We start from the raw sequence: 24,750 nt of genomic DNA on the forward strand, positions 1-24,750 counted from the left end.
AAACTTGCCTTCAGCTTACAGTGTTGAAATTGGCCTTAGATTTTAATTGCTTGTCATTGGACTCAATTAGGCCTGAGGATATAACTTTTTATTTTAGACAATGAACTACCCAAATTGAATATGATACTAAATGTAATGATTGATATTTTTTTAATACAACTACAAACACATTACATAGAAAAACACAGCTCTGCATAAAACAGAGCTTAAAAATCAGTCTAAATTGAAGTAAGTCATGTTCTTGAATTCCCTGCATTGCAGGGCAAGATTGCAGGTTGTATTATTTATTTAAAACATTTATATTCTGCTGTATGTTCAATTATCAATCATTATATTGTTAATTATCAAGGTATAGGTGCCATACAATGTATAAAATCCATTAAAAAGAAAAATCAAATGTCGTTTTTAAAAGGCCCTATAAAATTCATGTATATAAAGAACAAAAACAACAATAAACAATAAAGAGCAACAAGCAAGCCTCCCTGAAATGCTTGGAAAAGTAAAACAGTTTGGACTAACTAAGCCAACATGACCTGAATATTTGTAGAAAGTGTGTTTCATGGGCTAGATGCCACTATAGAAAAAGCCCTGGATGGCATCTGCCTTACTTCCCAAAGCAGGGGAATCTGGTCCTGGCTTCTAACATTAGCTTTAAAACAGGGGTAGCCAACATGATGCCTTCCACATGTTATGAATTGCAACTCCCATAATCCTTGACTATTGGCCATGCTGGCTGGAACTAACAGATGTTGTAGTCCAAAATATCTAGAGGGCACCATGTTTGTGACCTCTGTCTTAGAGAATAGGCAGAGTGTTTGTTCGGATGCCTCTGGCCAGGTTATTTAGATGTTTATAAGTAAAGGCAGCACTTTGAACTTCAAATAGAAACAAGCGAACAAAATAGGGCCATGAAATGCTTAGCAAATAAATTGCGCTGGTTTACTGAGAGTTTAGTATCATCACCCTTGGGGTTTCTTCATACAGGCCTTCATCAAATTGGAACTCTTCTATTGATCTATGCTACGCGGATGTACTGGTAGTAAAAGAGTATTACTTTTCCACCATCACAACCATACTGTAGGCTATAAAATGTGGTTGTTCAGACTCTGCCCAAGTCGCACATCACTTATGTCCTAGAGGCTGTTCTTGCAGCTTCAGTCCCAGAGATCTGTCTTGACTGTAATCAGTAGAAAGGACACGTAGGAGTGCTTGTGTCAAACATACAAGTTATGACCTCAGCAAGCACAGTTTGATGGGGGTTTTGAAGGATTTTTTCAAAAAGAATCTCTGCAAAATGTGGGGAGAACTAAATTTAAGATTGGGTAAACAAGAAACTGAGAGAACCGAAACTGACACCCATTCCACGGTGTGACAAATACAGTGGTACCTCAGGTTACAGACACTTCAGGTGACAGACTCTGCTAACCCAGAAATAGTACCTCAGGTTAAGAACTTTGTTTCAGGGTGAGAACAGAATTGCACAACGGCAGCACAGCGGCAGCGGGAGGCCCCATTAGCTAAAGTAGTAGAAGAAGAGTTTGGATTTGATATCCCGCCTTTCACTCCCCTTCAGGAGTCTCAAAGCGGCTAACATTCTCCTTTCCCTTCCTCCCCCACAACAAACACTCTGTGAGGTGAGTGGGGCTGAGAGACTTCAGAGAAGTGTGACTGGCCCAAGGTCACCCAGCAGCTGCATGTGGAGGAGCGGAGACGCGAACCCGGTTCCCCAGATTATGAGACTACCGCTCTTAACCACTACACCACACTGGCTCTCTCACACTGCTTAACAGTTTCAGGTTAAGAATGGACCTCCAGAATGAATTAAGTTCTTAACCCAAGGTACCACTGTATTCAAACATTGAATTCTGAAAAGAAAGGAGATTATAAGCAAATCATTTTAGAAGGTTTTTTAAAAAACATTATGAAATGGAATTATGTTCTGCACATCAGTCAATACCTACATTAGACAGTAAAATATTTCATGCATTTTTTAAACTACAGCTCAGTCAGCAGAGCATGAGGCTCTTAATCTCAGGGTTGTGGGTTTGAGACCCTTGTTGGACAAAAGATTCCTGCATTGCAGAGGGTTGGTCTGTATGACCCTCATGGTAACTCTATGATTCTATGATGCATGTATTTATGGTTTTTTCCAGTGCTGCAGACAAGTCTGTGGCAGGTAATGTAATCATTTTTTTGTATTTCTTTTCAGTATGTGGGCACTGATTGCACATAATTTTAGGTCAGTAAACTGTAAACATAAAATATGAGTTCAGTGGAGGATTACTGACTTCTGTCGTTCCTTTCTTCCATAGATAAAAAACAACGGTGAACTTATAGTAAAAAATGCCCAACTACGGCATGCTGGAAGATACACATGCGTTGCTCAGTCAATTGTTGATAATGCTACAGCTTCAGCTGATCTTGTTGTGAGAGGTAATTTTTTTGTTTAAATATAAAATTTATGGGTCAGAGTCAACTACTTGCACTGATGAAACTAACATCATAGTGTGACATGGATTTCCACCCTATTTCAGAAAGAATTATTATTAAAATGGTGGCCGCCAAAAGGGGAAAGCTGTCTTCTCCCTCAGAATGGCCTCTAGAGCAAATTCACACCAGGGCACAACTTTATTTGGGGCATTACAGGGATTTAAATGTGTCCTGACAACATAGAGGAACCAGAGGAGCACCGGTGAGAACCCCATTCTTGAAATGCAAGCCTATCTTTCAAAACATACAAGAGCGAATAAAGGTTTTACACACCATGGCAATCTTTGTTGAGAATTTGAGCCCTACAACTTTATTTGGGGATGAGTGAGATCTCCTAAAAGCTTAAGAAAAGAACTGTTGGATCAGGTCAGTCTAGTCAAGCATCCTGTTTGGATCTCACAGCAGGTCAACAAGATGCTTGTGGGAAACCTGAAAGCAGGACCTGAATACAACAGCACTCTCCCCAGTAGTGATACCCAAAATTGATGTTCAAACTGCCTCAGAGTGTGGAGGGTGCCATCCTGGCTAGTAGCCCTTGAAAGCCTTAGCCTTCGTGAATTTGCCTAAGCTATCCAGGTTGGTGGCCTTCACTCCATTTTGTGGGAGCACATTCCATAGTTAAGCTATGCACTGTGTAAAGTACATTCTTTTGTCTGTCTTAAATCTTCCAGCGTTCAGCTGCATTGGCTGGCCCCAAGTCTAGTGTTATGAGATAGGGAGAAAGAAATGTTCTTTCTCCACTTAATCCACCATCTTCTACACTAATATAAATCTCTGTTACTTGCTCTTTTTCTAAGATGAAGAGCCCAAATGGACTTTCTTCATAGGGGAGCTGCTCCAGCCCCTTGAGAATCCAACTTTCCCCTGGATTCATAAGGAAATGAGCAAATCAGGTCATTTTCTTTCTTGAGCCCATCCAAGTGCCTTAGGAAATGAAAGTGCCTTCTCCCTCTTTAGTTATCCTGATTCAAATTGTGCAGTGGTCCCAGCCAAGAAGGAATCAGGGAGGAAGAACATTTTTCTGTGTCCTTCCTCTTCCCTTCCCGTGAGTCTGATATACTGCAGAGTCCATCAGAGGTCCCAGAGTTGTGCTGCTCAGCTATTTAAGAGCTCTGGGAGTTCACAATTAGACCAGGCTCAGATCAAGTCCCACAGCATCCCTAATTTTATTAATTAGGCTTATTGTATTAGTTACTGGGTCCTTAGATGTGCAACAACCCCTGAATTTCTGTACAAAACTCTCAGTGGAACATTTATTGCAAAGCTTGAAGAGGATGCAATTCATTTCTTTAAATTTTTTATTTTGTTGATACCTATCTATTCAATATTAGATTAGGTCATGTCATTATCTTTCATGGAAATGTTTTTCAGGACCTCCAGGCCCACCAGGAGGACTCAAAGTGGAAGATATTAGAAACACATCTGTAGTTCTTACTTGGAGCCGTGGGACAGACAACCATAGTCCTATTTCAAATTACACTATCCAGTCTAGGAATTTTCTTTCTGAGTACTGGAAAGATGCCAAAACAGGTAAGAGTAATATTAGAAAGATTAACCTATACCTACCAGACTGAATGTAGGTACACATTACTAAAAAAAATACAGAAGCTGTTTAATGGTTGGTGTGAAAGAGAGAAAAACATACAGTGGTGCCTCGCAAGACGAAAAGAATCCGTTCCGCCAGTCTCTTCGTCTTGCGGTTTTGTCGTCTTGCGAAGCAAGCCCATTAGCGGATTAGCGCTATTAGCACTATTAGCGGTTTAGCGGGTATTAGCGGCTATTAAAGGCTTAAGGGATTAGCGGATTAGCTGCTAAAAGGCTATTAGCGGCTATTAAAGGCTTAAGGGATTAGCAGATTAGCTGCTAAAAGGCTGATAAGCTGATAAGCGGTGTAGATCAGCTGTTAGGCGGCTTAGCCATCAGCTGTCAAGCGGCTTAGCTAACAGCTGTTAAGCGGCTTAGGGGCTTGGGGAAAAGGGGGGGAGGGGAAAAAAACCCCAGGAATCGCAAGACATTTTCATCTTGCGAAGCAAGCCCATAGCAAATTCGTTTTGCGAAGCACCTCCAAAACGGAAAACCCTTTCGTCTAGCGGGTTTTCCGTCTTGCGAGGCATTCGTCTTGCGGGGCACCACTGTATTGTGTAGTTAAAGTAGTGCTGTAACACACTTGCCATCATCACTTTCGCAGTTTTGGTCTTTAGGTTTTAAATTGTGCTCCATTTTGTGCATTAATATATATGCATCCTGGTGTTTAGCAAAGGCAGGGAGTTCAGCAACAGAATGATGTGGAATTTTACCTTGTGTGCAGAATACAATCTCCCTATTTCCTCTCCGAAATCAGTTCTGACCTGCTACTGCAAAAATTAGAGGAACCTTTAATAAGTCATGTCTCAACCATCAAGTCAATGTTGTTGCTCTACATCTTGGCAGGCAGCCATAGTATCTTTTGATACTATATCTAATTCAGGAACAAAAAGTGTGGGCAATACTGAAAATGTTCTGTTTGTCTGTCTCTCTCTTTCTGTCTCTTGCTCTTCTGTACTAAAGGTATTGTTATAAAAATTATATAATGTGTTTTAGGGTAGAATGCCTCAGGGTCATGGACTCCTGTCAATGTGATATTAGGGTAGGGGTCAGAAACCTTTTGGTGTCCATGGGCATATTTGCAAACCAGTGAGAGTGTTGTAGGCACACCACACCCACTGTAGCCAAGGACATGCTATGGCTACAACCTGGTCTTTTAGCTACAATATAATGCTACCTAACAAGCCTAATTTCAGCAGAAGAAGGGAAGGGAACCCTGTGGGCACTAGTGAATACCTCTGCAGACACAATGGCAATCACTGCATAAGTCTACAGTAACATACATTTAGAAATCATGTTCACACAATGGTAATTGCAGTGTTTTGTATTGATAGGGCAGCCACATTTGCACACACTGACCCCAACTTAATGTTTGGAAAATGTAACAAATTCCAACATATCTCAATGGAATATGTCAAGAGGCCCCTGATTTGATTTGATGTTCATTTTTATCATGTTGATGCACTTGATGTTATTGAAATAAGTTTAGTGTCCATGTTAATTGGAAAAACAGAGCTGTAGCTGAATGATTCAAGTGGCTCCTTTTCTATTTTTCTTGTGCATGTTTTGGAAAGTAGAATAGAATTCACATTTGCATAAAAATGTCTCCATGGTCTCTAAAATATGACAGGCTACACCATTGGAATGGTATCATTTCAGGGATCTTGCCCAACTGCATTTGTTTTCTAGGCTGGTGGCTCTTCATAAATAATTGGACTGACAAGAGAGGCTGTCCATATGACAACTGAAATGTGAACATCACAACCTTGGCTGCTATTGTTTGCTTTTTCTGTGCATTAAATAATCTTTCTGTTTTCATTTAGACCCTCCAGTTGTTGATGGAAATGTGGAGTCAGCCAAGGTGATTGATTTAATCCCATGGATGGAATATGAATTTCGGATAATGGCCACTAATATTTTAGGGAAAGGAGACCCTAGTATGCCATCACAGAAAATCCGAACAGAGGGATCTTGTACGTACGCACTAATGCCATCTCTGATTCAATTACCAGTTTGAAATCCAAAATAGTATGGTAGTATAAAATACTTAATAGGTAACTATCACATTTGCTGCAAAAATGAGCAAGTTTTCTTCGGATTCAGGTAAACTATTCTTTTTTTTTCACATTCAGCATCATGTTTTGCAGTTTCTGTGTGGTGTGGAATAAGCACTCACTTTAAATGAGGTTACCCAAAGGAGTCCAATGTATAAAGACAATTTCAGTCACATACATTTCCAGACTAGGCCCATTTGAATTCCACCATGTGGTAACTGCAGAACTCAGTGCATGTTAGGGGGGAAATTGTTGTCTAAATCACCAAAACAGCATATTTACCGTATTTTTCACTCTATAGGATGCACCGGACGATAAGACGCACCTAGTTTGGGGGGGAGGAAACAAGAAGAAAAAAATTCTGAACCCCAGAAGCCAGAACAGCAAGAGGGATCTGGCTTCTGGGATAGCCTCTTGCTGTTCTGGCTTCAGGGACAGCCTTTGAAGCCTCCGCAGAACAGCAGGGTTAAGGCACCTCGCTGCCCTGCGGAGGCTTTGCGCAGCCACCCCCAAGCTAGAACAGCAAGACGGAGCGCTGCGCAGTGCTCCGTCTCCCTGTTCTGGCTTTGGGCTTAGTCGCGCAGCCTACATTCGCTCCATAAGACGCACACACATTTTCCCTTACTTTTTAGAAGGGAAAAAGTGAATCATATAGAGCGAAAAATACAGTATTCCTTTTTTTTTTTACATAATTTTATGTAGATGGTGCTTAACTTAAAAACACAGGATATTTTAGAAGGGAAATATTTGTGCTTATATTCGGTGAATGTTCGCATAATCATGAAGTTTTTGAAAGTGGGGAAGAAGCTGTTCTAATAGTAGCCCCAGCAGACCACATCCTTAAAATTTCCATATGAACACCAAGCCACTGTTTCTAGGTGCAAATTTTCTAAATTTTCCTTTAGCGTTGCAATTTTCCATTCACGTCCCTTAAGTTTTCAAGAGGCACTCAATGCTTACCTTTTCTGGAACAATTTTGGGCGCTATCATATCATATAGCAATGGGGATTGCTGTGTGCATACACTGGCAGAGTCAGTAAGTGTTACTCGCAATGCACCTGCCCAGCTCCAACCTTGCCACCGCCTCATCCCTCCCACTAAGTAGCAGCGAGGAGAACCTATTGAAATTAAACTTCTGTTAGCACCTGCCTGAAGACCACTTGGTTTTTCCACATTTGATGGATGACAGTGTAATGTGCTGCAAGGTGTGATATGCATAGAAACACATAATTCACTACCACACAATGTGGTGAAGGCCACCAAATTGGATTTCTGTAAAAGAGAGTTATGCAAAGTGATGGAGAATATCCATGGCCGCCCTTTTGCACAGGGGTTGCTTTCCAGGTCATTGCACGCATCAGTGATGCGTAAGAACCTGCCCCACCCCATTATGTGCCTGCTCCGTTACGCCCCCTTCAGGGACTGAAAACAGTGTGTGTGTGTGCCTTGGTCGCACACAGAATGACTGTTCCCTGTACTACTACCTCCAGTTTTGGAAGCACTATGTTTTGGAATGCCAGCTGCCGGGAAAGACAAATGAGGAGAGTGGTTTTATGCTTGGTCCTGCTTGCAGACTTGCCCATGCTCATCTAGTTAGCCACTATGAGAACGGGTTGCTGGACTTTGGCCTGATCCAGCAGGGTTCTTACATTCTTATCCATTATTTGTAACGATCATTTACCTATGCAAGCCATCATATGCAAGCATGGCTGAACCAGCTCCTGGAGTTGTAATATGCTGAACAGCTAGACATTTGTACTCTAATCTGCACAGAGTACTAATACCCTGAACATCTTAGCTTTACAGATGCAGATGTCTCGGATTTGGCAAATGGGTGTCATTGATGAGGTGCATTATTCTAAACAGCTCTTCAGATGGTTTTTAATCTCCCCTTTTTATATTCACAATGCAACATAATGCAGCTGTTGTTGTGTGTTGGTGCATATGCCTTGGCTTGGCAGTGTAACAATATGGGGGGGGGGGGGACTAACCAAATTCTGCATTATGATCATAAGAAAACATGCCAAAGTGTTTTTGCATGTTGTACTAGATAATGTTGGTTTACAAATGAGTGAAAGCTCTCAAAACAGTGTCAAAGGCGTGACCTTATCCTCCATAGCACACATTCTGCTTTGTCTAAATGCTTAATGTTAGATCTCAGTGCACAGTTGTGCATAATCTTTGGCCTTCAACACACATATTATTTAACCGTGTCTTCTACATGAAGAATTAGCTCTGTCCTTATTGTTGATGATAATGCATGCTGCTTTGACTGTATGCAGGAGATAACAGCATTTCTCTGGGAAGTCATATGTCACTGCAGAAATGCACAGAAAAGCCTGCATGTCATTCTTCAGCAAATTAGTAGTAGATTATCCTTTTGTGTTGGCCTTTCAGCCCAGATATTGGGCCATTGTCTTGAATGAATGCATATCAGGAGTATAAATGTGAAGCATTTGTACTGCTAAAGAGCCACAACTGGCAGTACCCTGTTGAAACTGGCGCTGTTCTAAGGATGAAGGAAGCATTAGCTAGGAAAGCCAACTGAAAGAGGAAAGTAAACCTCAATGAAAAAGTATTTCCAACTAAAACAAAATCTAAACAAATAAACAGGACTAGTGTAGCTGACACTTCCTTTTTCAGCAGTTGTTTTAATAAAAGAGCTTAGGTCTAAAATATAGTGTATAAACTTGGAAGATGAATTGATTCCCAAAGAAGTACTTCTGATAGTTTGGAGAATGGCAGAAAGGATGAGGGAAGTGAGGGAATTAAGTAAAATAATAGAGAAATTGTGCCGGTCCTTGTTAGCACTTCAGTTTAAGTATTATAAGTGCAATTATGAATATTCTTTAACACTCTGAGTTGTGCAGAGTTTTGTTACCATAAGCTACTCGTGAATGTAAATTTTAAGTATGTGCTTAAAGTACATGAGTACAAACTATTGAGGTGAGAGCAATAAATCTTCTGAATGTCTAATTAACACCCCCTACCACCCAAAAATTGAATTACAGTATACGTTCAAGAAAAACTGCACACTGTAGCCAAACCTAGATTCAGTCATGTTTCTTCTGGAAACAGAGTTTGCTTTTCATTTGGCAAGTCGCGAGACTTTCTCAGCAATTACAGGCTATCATTACTATAATTGTGTGGGCCTTATGGACTCAATGGCATTCTTAATGAGAGGGGGGATTAAATGATGGTTTTTATTTTATTTTATGAAAGCAGAGAAAACATTTCTCCTTTTCTGTTCTTTAGCTCCAAACGTGGCTCCTTCTGAAGTTGGAGGAGGGGGTGGCAGCAATCGAGAGCTGACAATAACTTGGGTGGTAGGTATAAAAATAAAATTATGCTTAATCTTCACACTGTTATAAAAGGACCTGTTCGTGTTGAACCAAGGGTGGTAGTGTTAAGATTACAAGTGGATGCCACGTCAATTTTGGTTATAGTCTTGGTGATTTTGTGTACATTTTTAAAGGGTTAAACTTATTTAATCTTTTCTGGGAACTCACCTTAAAGGTTATAAAGCGTAAAATGGATTAAGATTAGTAATGGTGCCAATATTTGAAACTTATATATCAGGGATGTCCAACCAGTAGATCATGACCTACTGGTAGATCCCCAGCTGATCCTGGTAGATCACGGGATCCATATCATGTACAAAAAGTTACAGGGGAAAACGCTTAAAAGCTCTGTGCAATCCTCCCCCCCAAAAAACTCAACAACTCTGGGCAATCTACCCACCCCACACACGCTCCTCCCCCCTCTACAATGGGTAGATCACTGCCCGTTTTTTTTATAGTGGGAGTAGATCGCAGTCTCCTGGGAGTTAGACTTGCCTGTATGATTTATCTAGCTCCTAATGCACAGCTGTATTTTGAACAAGGGCACAATTTACCCAGAGTTCTTGTCCAGCTCAGAATATCCAGTGAGGGTTCTACCCATACACATTCAGCAAGGCCAGGTGATTGGCAAGGGCAGGTGCATGTCCTGGCAAGAACATGCACTTGTTTGCACCGCACTGACCTCACTGCTGCCTCCCCCTTCTCCTTTCTGTCCTGGTATGCAGCAGCAAGGCAAATATAGATAAGGCAGAGATGTTACTCTTGTTCATCTTTAACAACCATTCTATATTCACTTTGTGCAGTGATTTTAAAATTGCAAAAGTATTACTTTTACCGATGTCTGCTTTTCATTTGGGGGGGGGTAAAGTTGTCTATTAAAAACAACGTTCAAAAAACTTTAAAGTATCTTAAAAGTATTGACAAATGTTCACTCCTAAGACCATGAAACCTTTGAGAGGTGTGCGGGGGGATGGCACATCTTGTGCTGCATGTAAATGTCCATATCCCTAGCCAAGTTGGCACTGCAAATTTGGATAACTTCCAGCTGTGACTAACTTTTTTAAAATTATAGCTGGGGGGGTTGTGACTAATGCAAGATCAGAGAGTACCAAAACAAGATCACTTTGTTCTTTCACATAGGCCCAAATAGATTTATATCCCAATTACTTCTCTCAGCTAATGGAAGGCTTTCCCCATCTGTACTGGAATGGGAGGCTCATTTAAACTGGGAAAATGGGTGGGCAGGATTTCCTTCTCAGTAATTCCTTTAGCATGTATGTAAAAGTAACATTGTAAATGCATCTTATTTTTAATGTCAGCCTGGCTCAGGGCAAATAGATAAGTTTGTATAAGGTCATGGCATGGTTCTCTAAAAGTTTGCATACTTTGCATTTAACTGTCCAATAATTTCATAAGTTACGGCATACGAACAAAATGTATAGCAGGTTGGCACACCTAGATAATTCGCTGTGATTCATAAAGCCTCAAAAGGCGAGATGTTTAGGAGCTAGAGCAGTAGGGATATAAACCTCCATTCTACTGTCCCTTCTTAATACAGATTCCAAATTATTATCTCATTCCTCCTTTCGAGGACTAAATTAAGAAGCTGGATCTTAATGTTAGTACACATTTTCAGTCTTGCCACCCCCTCTTCTATGGTTACAAAGGATGGATTTCCTCCTCTCTAACATTTGTTAATGTGTGCTGGGATTTTAGGGATTATGTTTGGCTTACTTTGTTTTTATTACTGACTTTAAGTCTCCTTGAATCTTTCTGGAGACTCTCTGTGTGTGTGCATGTCAGCAGAAATCCATTTATCCCTTTGAATTGCAGACATGGCAGAATTGTAGAGATGCCTTGTCTTGTAATGAGGGATTTCTGTAAAAAAATGATATTAACTTACAGATTAATTGAGGAAGGAAAGCCAGCAGGAGTTGAGGAGGGTCTGGTTTGGAACAAAATCTCCCCTCTGTGATGAAGACTGTGAAACTGAGGAAAATTTAGATGGGGTGGTGGAGAACAAAGCATTGTGAGCACAGTGCATAGGTTAGCACTTCAGGGAGGCTGAAATACAAGTGCCAAAGAAATGTGAAGAGACAGACACTAACGTTAGATGCCTCCAAGCCCAAGATAGGTGAACTGGAGTACTTGGACAGCCTTGTTATAGTAGGCACAATTGAAACCTGGTGGGACAGAGAAAACCAGTGGGACATGGTTATCTCTGGCTAGAAACTCTATAGAAAAGACTGATGAGGACGTACTGGCAGCATCACTTTGTACAGCAAAGACAGTGTTGAGCCCAGCAAGCTAGAAATCTCAAAGGGGGGAAACTCCTCCACTGAATCACTGTGGGTGATGGTACCCAAGCCCCAAGAGTAAATTAGTACTGAGGATGCATTGTGCTGTCACCTTCCTGATCAAAATGCTTAGGGAGATCTTGAGATGAAGAATGAAATCAAGGAGACATCCAAAAGAGGATATGTAGTAATGGGTGACTTCAACTACCCTCATGTAGACTTGGTTACATATGCGTTCTAGTCATGACAAAGAGGTAGCATTTATTGATACCCTAAATGGTTATAGCTTAGAACACTTGGCGCCGAAACCCATCAGAGGAGCAATGATCCCGGACCTAATCTTGAGAGGCACCCAAGACCTCTGTGTTAAGGCTGGCCCCAATTCCTATCAGTTTTAAGGGCCCACTGAAGACCATATTTTCCTTCAAGTGTTTAGTGGGTGTTACTAATATTTCAGCACCTGGTTGAGTGGGAAAAAGATATATTTATGGTAAAACTGTATTATATATTTTGTTTTAAACTTTTATGCACTCCACTCTGATAGTACTGTTGCATGAAGAGTGGGTAAAAAACAATTTAAAATAAAGAAACACATAAAATAAAGCACACAGGGCTCTGGCAACCAGCCCTGAATATGAGTTCTTTAGCATAATATGAACAAATGGAAGAAAGTACTTTTTGGTTTCCTCCTCCTGAAATAATCTGATTTCTCTCATGCTCTGAACTGTTTCAGGCTGGCTGAAACACCTTGTACTGAAACCCTCCTGTTAGGACCTGGGGATACATGATAGCATTTTGCTTGTGAGTTCTCCTTTGTCCAAAAAATAATTCTCAACCTTTTGTCTTTTTTTTTTTTAATAGCCTTTACCACGAGAATATCACTTTGGTAATAATTTTGGATATGTAGTAGCCTTCAAGCCCTTTGATCAAGTTGTGTGGAAAAAAGTTATAGTTCCTCAGCCTGACACTGGTCGGTATGTCCATAAAGATGAATCAATGATCCCTGCATCAAAATATCAAGTAAAAGTGAAAGCATTTAATAACAAAGGAGAAGGACCATTTAGCCTCACTGCTATCATTTATTCAGCAGATGATGGTAAGTAGAAATCATAGAGTAGGGGGAGCAGGGAATTGAGTTTGTATCAATACAACGGCAGTCAAGACTATTCATGACCATCTCAGACTTAAGAGATCATGGTTCCATTTTCATGCAAGAAACTTCGTAAATTCAAGCAGAATACTCATTTTGGATAATTAACAGGCAACATGTAATTTGTGTGTTTGTTTTTTTAGCTCTAAGCCAATTCGGATATATCTAAGTAAAGCATTGTTTTAGGTAAAAATTAATTCAAACATTTCTATTAATACATTTCTTCACAAGTTTATCACAACAATGACACCTGAAATTTATGACATCAAAATGTTTTTAAAATCATATTTTCTTAACCTTTCAACCCATAATAAGCCTCATTCTAATTTATATAATGAACAATTGCTGGTCTGCTTTCGGAAAACTTAAGGATTGGATCCAGACATCATCATCCTTAGAGTTCAGTTTACTTCGGTTTAGTCCCATTGATTGCATTGCATCTTCTTTAACTATGACAAAGTGCATATCCAACCAAAAGTGTATGTAATTCCACACGTGTGATTGTCCCTGGAAAGCTAAGAGACTGTAAGAACATAACATAAAAACATAAAAATAGCACTGCTGGATCAGATTAAATGCTTATCTATTTCAGGATAGAAGATTAAAAGGTTTAGTCGATTAACAGCCCTACATTATTAATATTTGAAGAGCCGCTCTTTTGAAATCTGCAACTGTGCTAGAAATATAAGTGAGCTCCTTGCTTTGACGAATTTTTCTCCATGCACCTAAAGATTGACAAATTTCCGGTACAAATTTTACAGACAGTTAATGTGAATTCCACAAAGACCTCACCGGAAAGAGAGAGAGGGAGAGAGAGAGATTAAGGGCGACTTCACTTTATATTTTATTTTATTTATTTAAAAGAATTTAGAAACCCTAAGCTGTATAGACTATGTACGATATAGAAACATTATCCGTTAAAACAAAAAATGCAGCCTAAACACCAATAAAATAAAAGCATAAAATGACACATGTAATTGGAGGATTTGTACACATAAATCAAGGTCCAGTCTTTTATATGTATACTTGCAGGATATTTTGGAAAGACGGGAACTACGCCCCTGCCCCCACCACCAGATGAAGGTTCCTAGGATTATAGACTACATGTAGTTATCTGAAAAGGGTACTTCAAGTTCTGAAAGTTCCAAGAATGACTTTGTGGAATTCACATTAACTCTTTGTAGAAACTGAGCTCATAAAATTTTGTCTTCTTCTGATAATCCTGTGTCTTCAAGAGAAGATCCTGAAGAAAGAAAGCGTGCTTCAAAAGCTTCAGACCATCAGGCCACCAGTCACTGACAATCACCATGTGAAAAACCATTTTTCTGGCAGACTTGCCTTAGTTTTTAGTAACGAGGGCCATGCCTTTGCAACTGTGGATAATTGATTAAAATTATGAATTTGGTTTAGTAGGTGTCACTTATTGAATGCTAATTTTTTAAAAAATAACGTTCTGTACAGGATGATTAGGTTTTGTTCAATGCCCTTCAACAGATATGTAACTGTTTTTCCCTGTTTTGATGTATAGTTGACTGGGTGCCCAGTTAGAAGATTAAATATATGAAAGGTTTCCTGAGCTTAGGCAGCAGCGCCTTGTCTGTTGCAACTTGTTGCTAAGAATCCCCAAAACAGAAGTGATCTGTGCTCGAAAAATTAAATCTTTCGTAGACAGTAGACTGTCCTATGTGTCTTCTTTTCGCAAATCTGACTGCTTATATAAATTAATCATGATTTTCCCCCTACACTTAAATAAATATACAAGATAATGTTTATTACTGAAACATTCAGGGTCATACGTTCAAAACTATATGTCTGTATTTATTCTGTCTGCAAAGCAATGTAATAGAGGACATGTTTGTGTGCAAGGCATATCCAGCCAGAAAGACAGCCTGGAAGTTGTATGTTCAGATACCTTTGCGTCTGTGTCTAAGGATGTATTCTAAGCACTATGCCTCAGATGCCTCAGATGCTGAAAGTACCACGACATCCTACAATCTTATCTGCATTAATGAAGAACTTCTGTAAAGTTTATATGTTGTTTGTGCATTTGTTTGTGTTTGTTTTTCAATTCAGTGATTTGCAAAAATTTGTTAGCTGCCTTTTGAACACCCCAGGACAGATCATTTAAGTAAAAACAAATTAAAAACAACACTGAAACACTGACAGAATTACAAAAGCCTATGCAAAACTATGCCAGCAGCAGCAGCAGTAGCAGCAGCAGTAGCAGCAGCAGTATTTTCTATACTTCTGTATTTTGTAATGCTTGGAGGGTGCTGATTCCATTGGGGAGGCACCATCAATATAAGTTAGGGGTGGCTAACCTCTGATATTTTTCCTGGTAGTGAGAATTGATCCCTGTTGGTATTAGGTGACCACAGTGCACGTGTGTGTGTGTGTATGTGTGTGTGTGTGTGTAAAATCTGTATGTAAAATCCACAGTCTTTATCAGCAGGACATAGGTGACTTCCAAGGGTAATCATGAGGTTGTTGGTGGCGACTATCTTTCTAATTTTGCACTATGGCATGGTAGCCACTTCGTATTATGACACTGCCTCCCCCAATAGCAGCTGCTTTGTGATTCATGCACCCAGCACTTGATCAAAATTCAAAATTTATCCATTGGTCCCAAACAAGTTGGCAATCCCAGGTTTATCCCACTGCTGCCTTTGAGAACAGTGCATTAATGGAGATTCCGGCTACAACCTTCTAAATCAGTTGGTGTTTAGAGCTGCCAAAGTAGCTACAAGTTCATTGTAAATCAAGGAATTGCTTGTAGAATATCTCACTTGTAGCATTTGAAGTGAATTGTATTACTCATTTTTCTAGCTCCTGTTGAAAGACCTAGAAATGTGAAAGTAAGAGTCAGATCATCCACAGAAGCCTCTGTTTCTTGGCAGCATATTCTTAGTCCAGCTATTACAGGGTATGAGGTGAGCTAAAAATATTTATTATTAATTAAAGTATATAAAATAAACCATCTCTATAATTCTGTGTTTTGCCATACTCCCCGTGGAAGCCATTTTGTATTATGTCACACACAGAATAGCAGCTATTTTGCGACTGCACTCTCTCAAAATTAAAAATGAGTTCACTGGTCCAAAAAGGTTTGGCAACCCTTGGTTGAATGCGTTGTGGACTTTGAAAACATTGGGCCATTGCTTATTGGTGTCCTGTTGCTGTTCTCTGTTACCATTTTGAAGGGGAGGTTTCTCCTGTTTCCAGTCTGAACTAGGGCGACTAGTTTAGAATCCCTCTTCATAATGCAGTCAGCTTACAAGCTGGGCTTTCCTCCTCTGCATGGTAGTAGTAATTAACAAAAAAGCAAAAACAAACAGCTTTTGAATTTAAAAAGGAGATAACAAGTTTAATTGTTGAAATGAGTCTACTGTCCCATCCCTCCATTCTTTTCATTTCCTATTTCCTGTATAGGTTTAATTATATCTTGCTCTGCTATCCAGTTTCTAATTCTTGTTCGAAAGTCTTGTGCTAAGTAAAATTTGCCACTGCACATGTTTCCAAATGCACAGAGCACTGCTAGAACTGAACTAGTGTCTTTTGTTGCAAAATCTGAGCTGGAATTGGAGAGCTCTTCTGTTTGCAGACCTTATGTATCATTGCTTTAGGAACAAGTGGCAGTCAAGCGATGAGCACTGTTGTTTGAAATTCATTCTTGTTCTCAGATAAACACATGTCTCATGTTTACAGATCCGCTACTGGCCCAGTCGTGGGAGAGAAATAGAAGCAAATAAAGTACAAGTGAGCAGTCAGAATTTTTCAGTGAGGTTGGAAAACCTGAAGCCTGATACACACTACTACGCAGATGTGTCAGCTTTCAACTTCGCAGGCGTTGGACCTCCCAGCAACCGTTTGGCTTTCATTACAGAAAAAGCACGTAAGTAAAGCGGTTCATTTGCTGATTTCCTACTTTCTGTTATCCAGGCAAAGAGGCCTGGATCAATGCTGTAACATGACAGAAGCACAGGTGGTTTGGAACCCAGCAGATTCTATGCCAGCCTAGCTCCACCCCAAAATATATCAGGGATTTCTGTGCTTTCTTTGGGGGTTTCCACTGGCTACTGTCAGTGCTGATACCCCCAGCATTAGCTTCTGCCAGCCATTCAGCCGGCCACATTGGAACACTCTCACCAGCGGGATTTCCAATGGAGCTCACCTGCACATGGCTGAGTGAAGGCACACCTCGACCTCATCCAAACCCATTCCAGAACAGGGGATCAGGGAGTTGGATTGCTCTGTAACTTTCTCATGGTGTATGTGCGAGGGGGTGGGGTGGGGGATATCTTCCTGTACACACCAGAAATAAAGGTCATGTAATATTTTCCAGCTCCAAGGCAGCGACCAAGAATTATCAGTTCTGTAAGGTCTGGTTCGAAGTACATCATAACATGGGACCATGTCAAGTCACAGTCCAATGAATCTACTGTGAAAGGATATAAAGTAAGATCTGTATTGAGATGCTTTGCCCTCATTGTGTAATTTAGCAAATATAGTTCATCATTTCACTTGTCTATTAATTGACTTACAATCAGATTCCACGCCTTCAAGGAGCAATAACAGAATGTATAAACAGCTAACCTTGGTTAGGCTAATATGAATATTTCAGTAAAACTCCTGAAACTTACTTTAGTATTACCTTGCTAGTTATGCTGTCTACATACGCCTAGAAACTGTTATCTGAACATGAGTCTTGGTATGATATGAAAACAAGCTACATAATTCAGAAGTACATATCTCTCTACCCCACAGTTCTTCTCATTGAAACAGGTGTGCAAATCAACCATGGCCAAAAACACAACCCTGTATTGTGCTTTCATTACCAAGGCAGGCCTAGAAACCATGTTGCCTTTTTTCCCCAGTGACTAAAAAGGGTGGAGTAGACTCTTCTGGACATCAGTTAAGGTGGTGATGACTTGGGGTATCTTAGGACACTTGCTTTCCCAGCTAAAAGCAAGAATCAGGAACCACAGTCCATGAAGCATAGAAAAAGAGGTGATCCATGGAGGATATGGAGAACCAGTCCTGATTTCTTCTCAGTTATTGCTCAGATGTGGAAGTGGCTCTCCAGCTTCTGGAAACTGTCTCGTGTCGCTACCACCAGTGCTTACTACTTACTACTTACTTACCCATGATGAAGGCAGTAAAAAGGAAGTCAAAGATTGGTTGTCCTGCTAGAACATCTCTTTTCACTCTGTGTTGAGTGGAGCTAGTAATCATCTCGGGTTCCCGTGAATCTCAACCCATTTCCATCTGTATTGACCTCCCGAATACAAGCAACAAAAAACATTTAAGCACACATTCTTGTAGTGTGGGGGTAATTTGCCAATACCCTCTCACCAGGCGCCCAAGATGTGTTCCGTTTTTGTTCATTTTTTAAAAAGTATTGCTTCGAATATACCTTAAAGGTGTATATCTTGACTGAAAATCATGCTGGTTTATGAAAGCATTCATAATTATTTATCTCACATTTCTTCATAATATGTTATGAATTTTGGACTGGTTGGATTAGCTAAAGTTGAATTTCTTCTTTAAACCTTCATGGTGCAGAGAAGGGTTTTTAAACCATTCCCCTTATGTCATGTAAGTTTTCCCATCAGAGGCAAATAGCAACTCCAGCAGCAGGATTTGAAAACCGTGACACAGATGGAAGGATATTAAGAAGATCCTGATTCTGCACTGCAGCTCTGACCCAAACTCTCCTACTCGTAAAACAAACATGGTCTTTCACACATGTGCTTGCATCTGCTGTTCATAAAAACCACACAGAAAGCCTATCATAGATCTCCTGACATTACATCTAGTTTGCCCCAAAAGCCTATAATAGTTAAAACTGGGGATCAGGTCAATTATTTTACATGTTTCAGCATTTAATTTTTCTTGAATGGGGAAAAAATGTTCATTTTATAGCTATTTCTTTAATGCTTTTTCTAGAATAAGATACAGCTTGCCTTTTTGTCATTTGATTTATTCTCTGGAGTTACATCCTGTACCGTGTCATATTTTGTCCCTGAAAGGTGCTGTATAGACCAGATGGCCAGTTTAATGGCACACTGTTTAGTACTGGCAAACATTATATAGAAGTTCCAGCCCCTGTTAAAGGTCAATATGTTGTTGAAGTTCGGGTGCACAGCGAAGGGGGAGATGGAGAAGTAGCTCAAGTAAAAATTCCAGGTATGTAGATTTTAAAATACACCTGAATTATATTTCAGAATTATTATTTTTCTGCAAGGTGCATGCCATTGTAGTACAATTGTTCCAGAACAAATACTAACAACAATTCATCAGTATACAGAAATAGGTTGCATTGGAATCAAGTTCGGATCTTGTTTTTCAGATTTTTTTACATTTACCCTTTTCCCCATTAAGTAGCAGAATAACATATAAGGGAATGGAACTGAACTATTATCAAGGCTGGGAAACTGCATAGCCTCTACTCAGTCCCTTTAATACTTAACAAAAGGATTGTGTCCAGTAAATAAATAACTAAACAAGATTACTCTTGACTCACCTGTCCTGTGGCACAGGCTGTACTCTCTATATAAGTTGGAATGTGCCCCTTGGTTTTCTTTAATCACTACAGTCTCTTACAGTGAGCTTGTGAGCAAGTCAGGTTCCATTTTGCTTAATCCTATGGTTTTTGGGTTATTTCTAACTCTGCTACTCAATATGCATGGGAAGCATCTGTAAAGAAAATCCAACACAGGACCTCCTGCTTGCAGGTTGGTTCTGCATGCACTCAGGGGCCCCTTGACAAATTACAGTGGTTGGGGAGCTCAATTCTCACTGTAAAGGCAATGTGCAGGAAGAGAAGGCTTATATCTTCACTCCCTGCACTGAGACTTGACAGGAGACACAGACCCAACATATGCCTAGGACCCTTAGGGAGAAAGCTCCTACTGGCACCAATATTGGCTGCCTGTTATGTATTTAAGCAATGCCTAGCTCTATTCATATGTTACTCAAATGCAGTACAATGGCATGTGAAATCAGAATTATGGATGTGATTTTGGTCCACCTCAATGCTGTCTCTGCTTCTTTCAACAACCACAGTTTAAAAACTCATTTGGATATTTATCCATAGGTTAAAATAGCTGTTTTTTTCCTTATCATTTAATTCATTTTCATTACTTCCACTCATTTTTTTTATTTCCTGTTGCCTTCCAACTACTACTCCCCTACCTAGAACTTCCTTTCCATCTAATTGCCCTTAAAATTTCAGGTATTCAACTTCTCTCCAAAAGAATTGAAGTTGCCAAACTTGAGAGAGAGAGAGAGAGAGAGAGAGAGAGAAGTATCTCTATATTATTGGCAACTAACAGTGTGATCCTATAATAAGGGTTGCCATATTTCAAAAAGTAAAAACCAGGACACCCCGAAAGTTGTTGAGCTTGCGCCGCCTTTCAGAAATTTCCCCCGGAACATCAGTTCCGCAATGTGTATCAGATTGCCACCTAAATAATGTACATGCCATCTAATTGCAATGTAATCTAAATGTAATCTAAAGTGGCTCCGAATTAGTTCAGAATGAACAACAAAAAATAGGACAGTTCTGGCATTCATACATGGCATTGATTTCTTCATTAGTAATTTATGAACAAATTGTTCCCATTCATTCTATTTTTTAAATTTGTTATTAAATCAATCCACACCCTTACTTTGGATCACAACCTTGATTGCTTCAGAAAATATTTGTCAAGAATTTTGATGAGCATCCCATTTTGTTTTGCATATAACAAAATGGCTATCCCTTAATGAAAGCCAAATCTGTTTCATTTACAGGAATTGCTGCTGGAATATCGCCCAGTTGTCTTGGTTTATTGCTGTCTGCTATTGGCATCCTTGCCTACCTGGAATTCTGAATGTAGCTGGATTTAACATGTCCTCAACTGAGTTCAAAGGACCTTCCAACCTGAGAGGATGTCAATTCTTTTTTTTATTATTATTCCTGTGGCACTATCCTAAGCCAAATAAATTACACTTTCAAGAAAATTATCCTCCTGACTTAATCATGGATTTCAGAAGAAAAAAAAAGACTGAGGCAGGAACTCCTTCATCAAGCAACTCAACTTTTGAAAGTTTGAGGAATGATTTTTAACTTGTTCCAGTTATGCCTTATAAAACACTTGTGCTGATCTGCGGCAGTTGCATGATTCGGTCCAATGGGGCAAGTTACAGTGTTAAAATCCAATAACATAGGCTGTACAGTAAAAGTAAAATCACCACACATAGGTGCTTTAACTTTAATAACAAATCGTGAAAACATAATAGAGATTGAAATGTTGATTGTATGTGGTATATGTAGGAGTAACTACGTCTGTCCGTACTATCCTATCTGTTTTGTGTACTGCATATTTTTGAATGGCCCCTATCAATTATGACTTTTCAGGTTTTTAGAGACACAGTCAAAGCAAAAACATTGCACTCATTTTTTTAACGCTTTTCTTCTTGAAGTGACTGAATGTGGGCGAAGAACACTGAAATCCAAGTTCAATAGCGTTGAATCTTATTTTAGATGGATTTGGAGTTCGTACGAGTATTAACAGTAAAGGATATTCCCGCACCTTAATTTTAAAATGATATTTAAAATCGACACGGTCTTTTAGAAATAATGCTAGTCAAGCCAAGTGTGAATTTCTGCAGTCATATAGAGGTTTATTTTGCTGTAAGTAATATTAATAGTTATATGAGCAAATTTACTTCTAATATTTCATTGTATCCAAATGTTCCTGTCACAATTTGAATTATTCCAATTCTGTCATGAATTTCAGAATTTAAATTCCAACATTATATACAGTCTAATTCTTTTTTACTAGCCAGTATAATGGCATGATGGAAATTTGAAAAGCAATTCCACATTTGGATCAATATTTAAATAGTTAAAAGTATTTAAAATGATCTTTAAAAGCTCAAATCATTTTCAATAATAACAAATCGGATATGCAGTGAAAAGACAAATAGCAAATAACAAAAGTTATCCTATTTATTTTTGTGTGACACACATATTGCCTTACTTTAGGGAAGGCCAACCATTAGGAGAATGATTTGCATTTTCCAATAAATTAATATTGTTCTACTTCCTAGAGATGTAAATAAGAGTTGTAAAGGTCTAACATGATTTTCCCTATTAAATGATCCCAGGAGATAGAAAGATGTTATTAAAATTCAGATAGTTCTCAACTGTTCTGTCTGCTTTGAGTATTACTTACGTTTTCAAAACCGGGACTTCTGTAAGAGGTATAGAATGTCTTTGTTCTGACTGTTTCTATGCTGTATTTAAAGCTGTTAAAAAGAAATGCCTATTTCTTTCAGAATTCATGGTGTGCTGGGAATTTGGTGTGATTGTGGGTGGGCTAGGGTGGGCAAACACCATCCACTGCATACTGATTCAGCTGGCTCAAGTAATCGTGCAATGTCTGAGGCTTCAAGAATTATAAGCTCTGACCATATTTTATTAGCACAGCCTTGCTAGCTGCTTTAGAGATAGACTTTAACTTTTTAGGACTGGTACTGTAGATGCCCATGTTAATACTATTTAAATGAAGCAAGAATAGACTCCCCCCCCAACCCTGTCTTTAATTTGTATGTTTTTTTGTACTGTAAATTTACATTTTAAAAGCCTAGACCCTTCATGAATATATATATATATATATCAATAATACCGTTTTAGTTTAATTTTGACTCTTTGTTACAAGTTGAAACTTTTTTTAAAAAAGAAAACAGGTGAAAATGACAATTTGTCTATAGAGGAATTTCAAAAGCTACACAAGCACTGCTGAGTTTCATAAATTATGTAATTGTTTTAAGGAAACTAAGATAACTTCATAGATAAGAAACTAATACCTTGGAAGCCTTCTGTGATATGTTTTAATTTGGTTTGATGACTCATATTTTTGTAACCTACAAACACAATTATTATTTTTTTATTTTGCCAAACTGCATGATTGCCTTTTCGTTTCTAACGTGATATAAGGAACAAAACCAGATCACTTTTGCATGAGGAGAATTCGGGAAATCAAAGCACACTTTACTTAATTTAATCCGGAACACAGGTGAGCTAAATTTCATCATTTCATGCTAATTAGCTAATCTCAGATTTACATTGTTCAACACAATTGTACAAATTTAATGCAGACATTAAGTTCCCAGCAGTTGTCAGCACAGCTAACTATATACTGTATCATCTGCTTTTCAATGCAAGGTTCTTAATTAAAGTTTATATAGATAGACACATTGGCTGTTTCTTTGTATTTCAGGCAATATTGATATTAGTATTATTTGATACTGGTGATTTTTGGATTTTTTAGAAGTTACTTTTTATCATTTTCTTTCCTATTGAGTAGACCAGGACCATGCTCTGTCCGTTTTATGGTTGAAAAATAAATTATAATTAAATAAATGTATTAATGGTACTCCATATGTAACAATTGTCATTTGACTTTTCCAGAGGGTTAAATAGATTTGCTTATGAAAGAGAATCGGAGGAACCTAAATCCACAGAAAGAAGTTTTGTTCTTCAGAAGTTTGTTTGTTTTTTTGTCATCACTGGATCTATGGATCAGTTGACACCCCTTTTATTCTAATTAAAGGTCTAACAGATTACGCTTAGAAATATCATCACTTCAAATTTATTGGCATTTTTTAAAAAATGTACATTTATTGAATACTGCTCCATCAAAGTAAATATCCACGTGCAAATATTGAAATGTTGCATCATGGCTTCAACAGTATTACTGAGTGAAAAGAAAGACAATGATGAGAAATTATAAAATGATATGCCCAATGACCAAATATATATATAAAAATATTCACACTATAGTGTCAGTCTCCTTTGTATGGCTTTTTAACTTGGCTTGAGCTATAAGAACTCACTGGTTTTCATTAACATATTTCATATCCTCAGACCCGTGCATCTGGTCTTCTGCCATTTTCCAGTGATTACTCTAAAGTTTTTTCCTATTTGGAAAGTATTATCCTAACTCTGAATTGGCTTTGCTGGTCTTCAGTGAAACAATTGCATAGTCGAATTTAATCTGCCAAGTATTATCACAATGTCATCCTGTTAACTGCATGACCTGGTATTATCTGTGTGTCATATTTCAGAAGCGTTGTCTTCAGTTCTGATTGGCTTTGTATGTCCTCAGTGATGTCATTACACAGCCAAATCGGATCTACTATGTAGCACAAGCTGTCTTGTTCCAGACATGATTCCTTGAAGGTGGGATCACTAGCATGACTCAAATGTGAATTTGAAATTGAAAAAAGGAGTGAAAATGAAAAACAACAACCCGTGAGCAGTGCTATGTTATCACATAGAATCATTCAAAGGAACATTTATGGAGGGAGATGGAAATGTTACCCTCATTGTATCTGCTAGCGAGTGTTACCATTTTCACCATCACCCCGTCCCCAGAACTGTCTCTATAAATAGTGCTCAAGTATTATGTAACATCACTGATAGTGCCATTGATATGGAGAAACCAAAATGGTGGTTGTCAAGAAGGGCCAGTGTACCAGGAGCAGCCCTGCTGTTGCCACTGCAAAAGGAGAGCAAGAAAGTGACAGGAATGAGTAAAGTTCACCACCATAGGACCCCAAAATTCAGAGTGAATTTTCAGTTCAGCCCTGCTTCCAATTCAGTGTGAAATAAGGAAATATGTGGCACAACCCTAGTCTTCATCACAATCATTTTCATTCAGTTTGGTTCTGGTATTTATTCCCTGAGTGCTGTTTTCTGTGTCCCTTCCTTTCTGCAAGTCTCTACTTGAAGCTGTTGTCATGAAGTGATGAAGAGTTTTGTTTAAACCTTACAAAGTTAGTTC

The 24,750-nt window shown here is 38.9% G+C and overlaps 1 protein-coding gene across 4 annotated transcripts in view; it reads left to right on the plus strand.

The window, feature by feature from the left end:
* CNTN1 (contactin 1) overlaps window positions 1–23,157 on the plus strand; it is a 150,886-nt gene extending 127,729 nt beyond the window's left edge. For all 4 annotated transcript variants that reach the window (XM_083399505.1, XM_083399504.1, XM_083399506.1 and 1 more), the window contains 10 exons: window positions 2,313–2,433; window positions 3,862–4,020; window positions 5,898–6,047; window positions 9,384–9,454; window positions 12,628–12,862; window positions 15,743–15,846; window positions 16,622–16,808; window positions 17,259–17,371; window positions 18,946–19,102; window positions 20,711–23,157. In XM_083399505.1, the coding sequence (XP_083255631.1) occupies window positions 2,313–2,433; window positions 3,862–4,020; window positions 5,898–6,047; window positions 9,384–9,454; window positions 12,628–12,862; window positions 15,743–15,846; window positions 16,622–16,808; window positions 17,259–17,371; window positions 18,946–19,102; window positions 20,711–20,790 (1,377 nt within the window). In that variant the 3' untranslated portion in view covers window positions 20,791–23,157. The remainder of the gene's footprint in view (window positions 1–2,312; window positions 2,434–3,861; window positions 4,021–5,897; window positions 6,048–9,383; window positions 9,455–12,627; window positions 12,863–15,742; window positions 15,847–16,621; window positions 16,809–17,258; window positions 17,372–18,945; window positions 19,103–20,710) is intronic.
* The last annotated feature ends 1,593 nt before the right edge of the window (window positions 23,158–24,750 follow it).

The sequence above is a fragment of the Podarcis tiliguerta genome, assembly GCF_965153285.1.
Source record: "Podarcis tiliguerta genome assembly, chromosome: 10".
Lineage (NCBI taxonomy): Eukaryota > Metazoa > Chordata > Lepidosauria > Squamata > Lacertidae > Podarcis > Podarcis tiliguerta.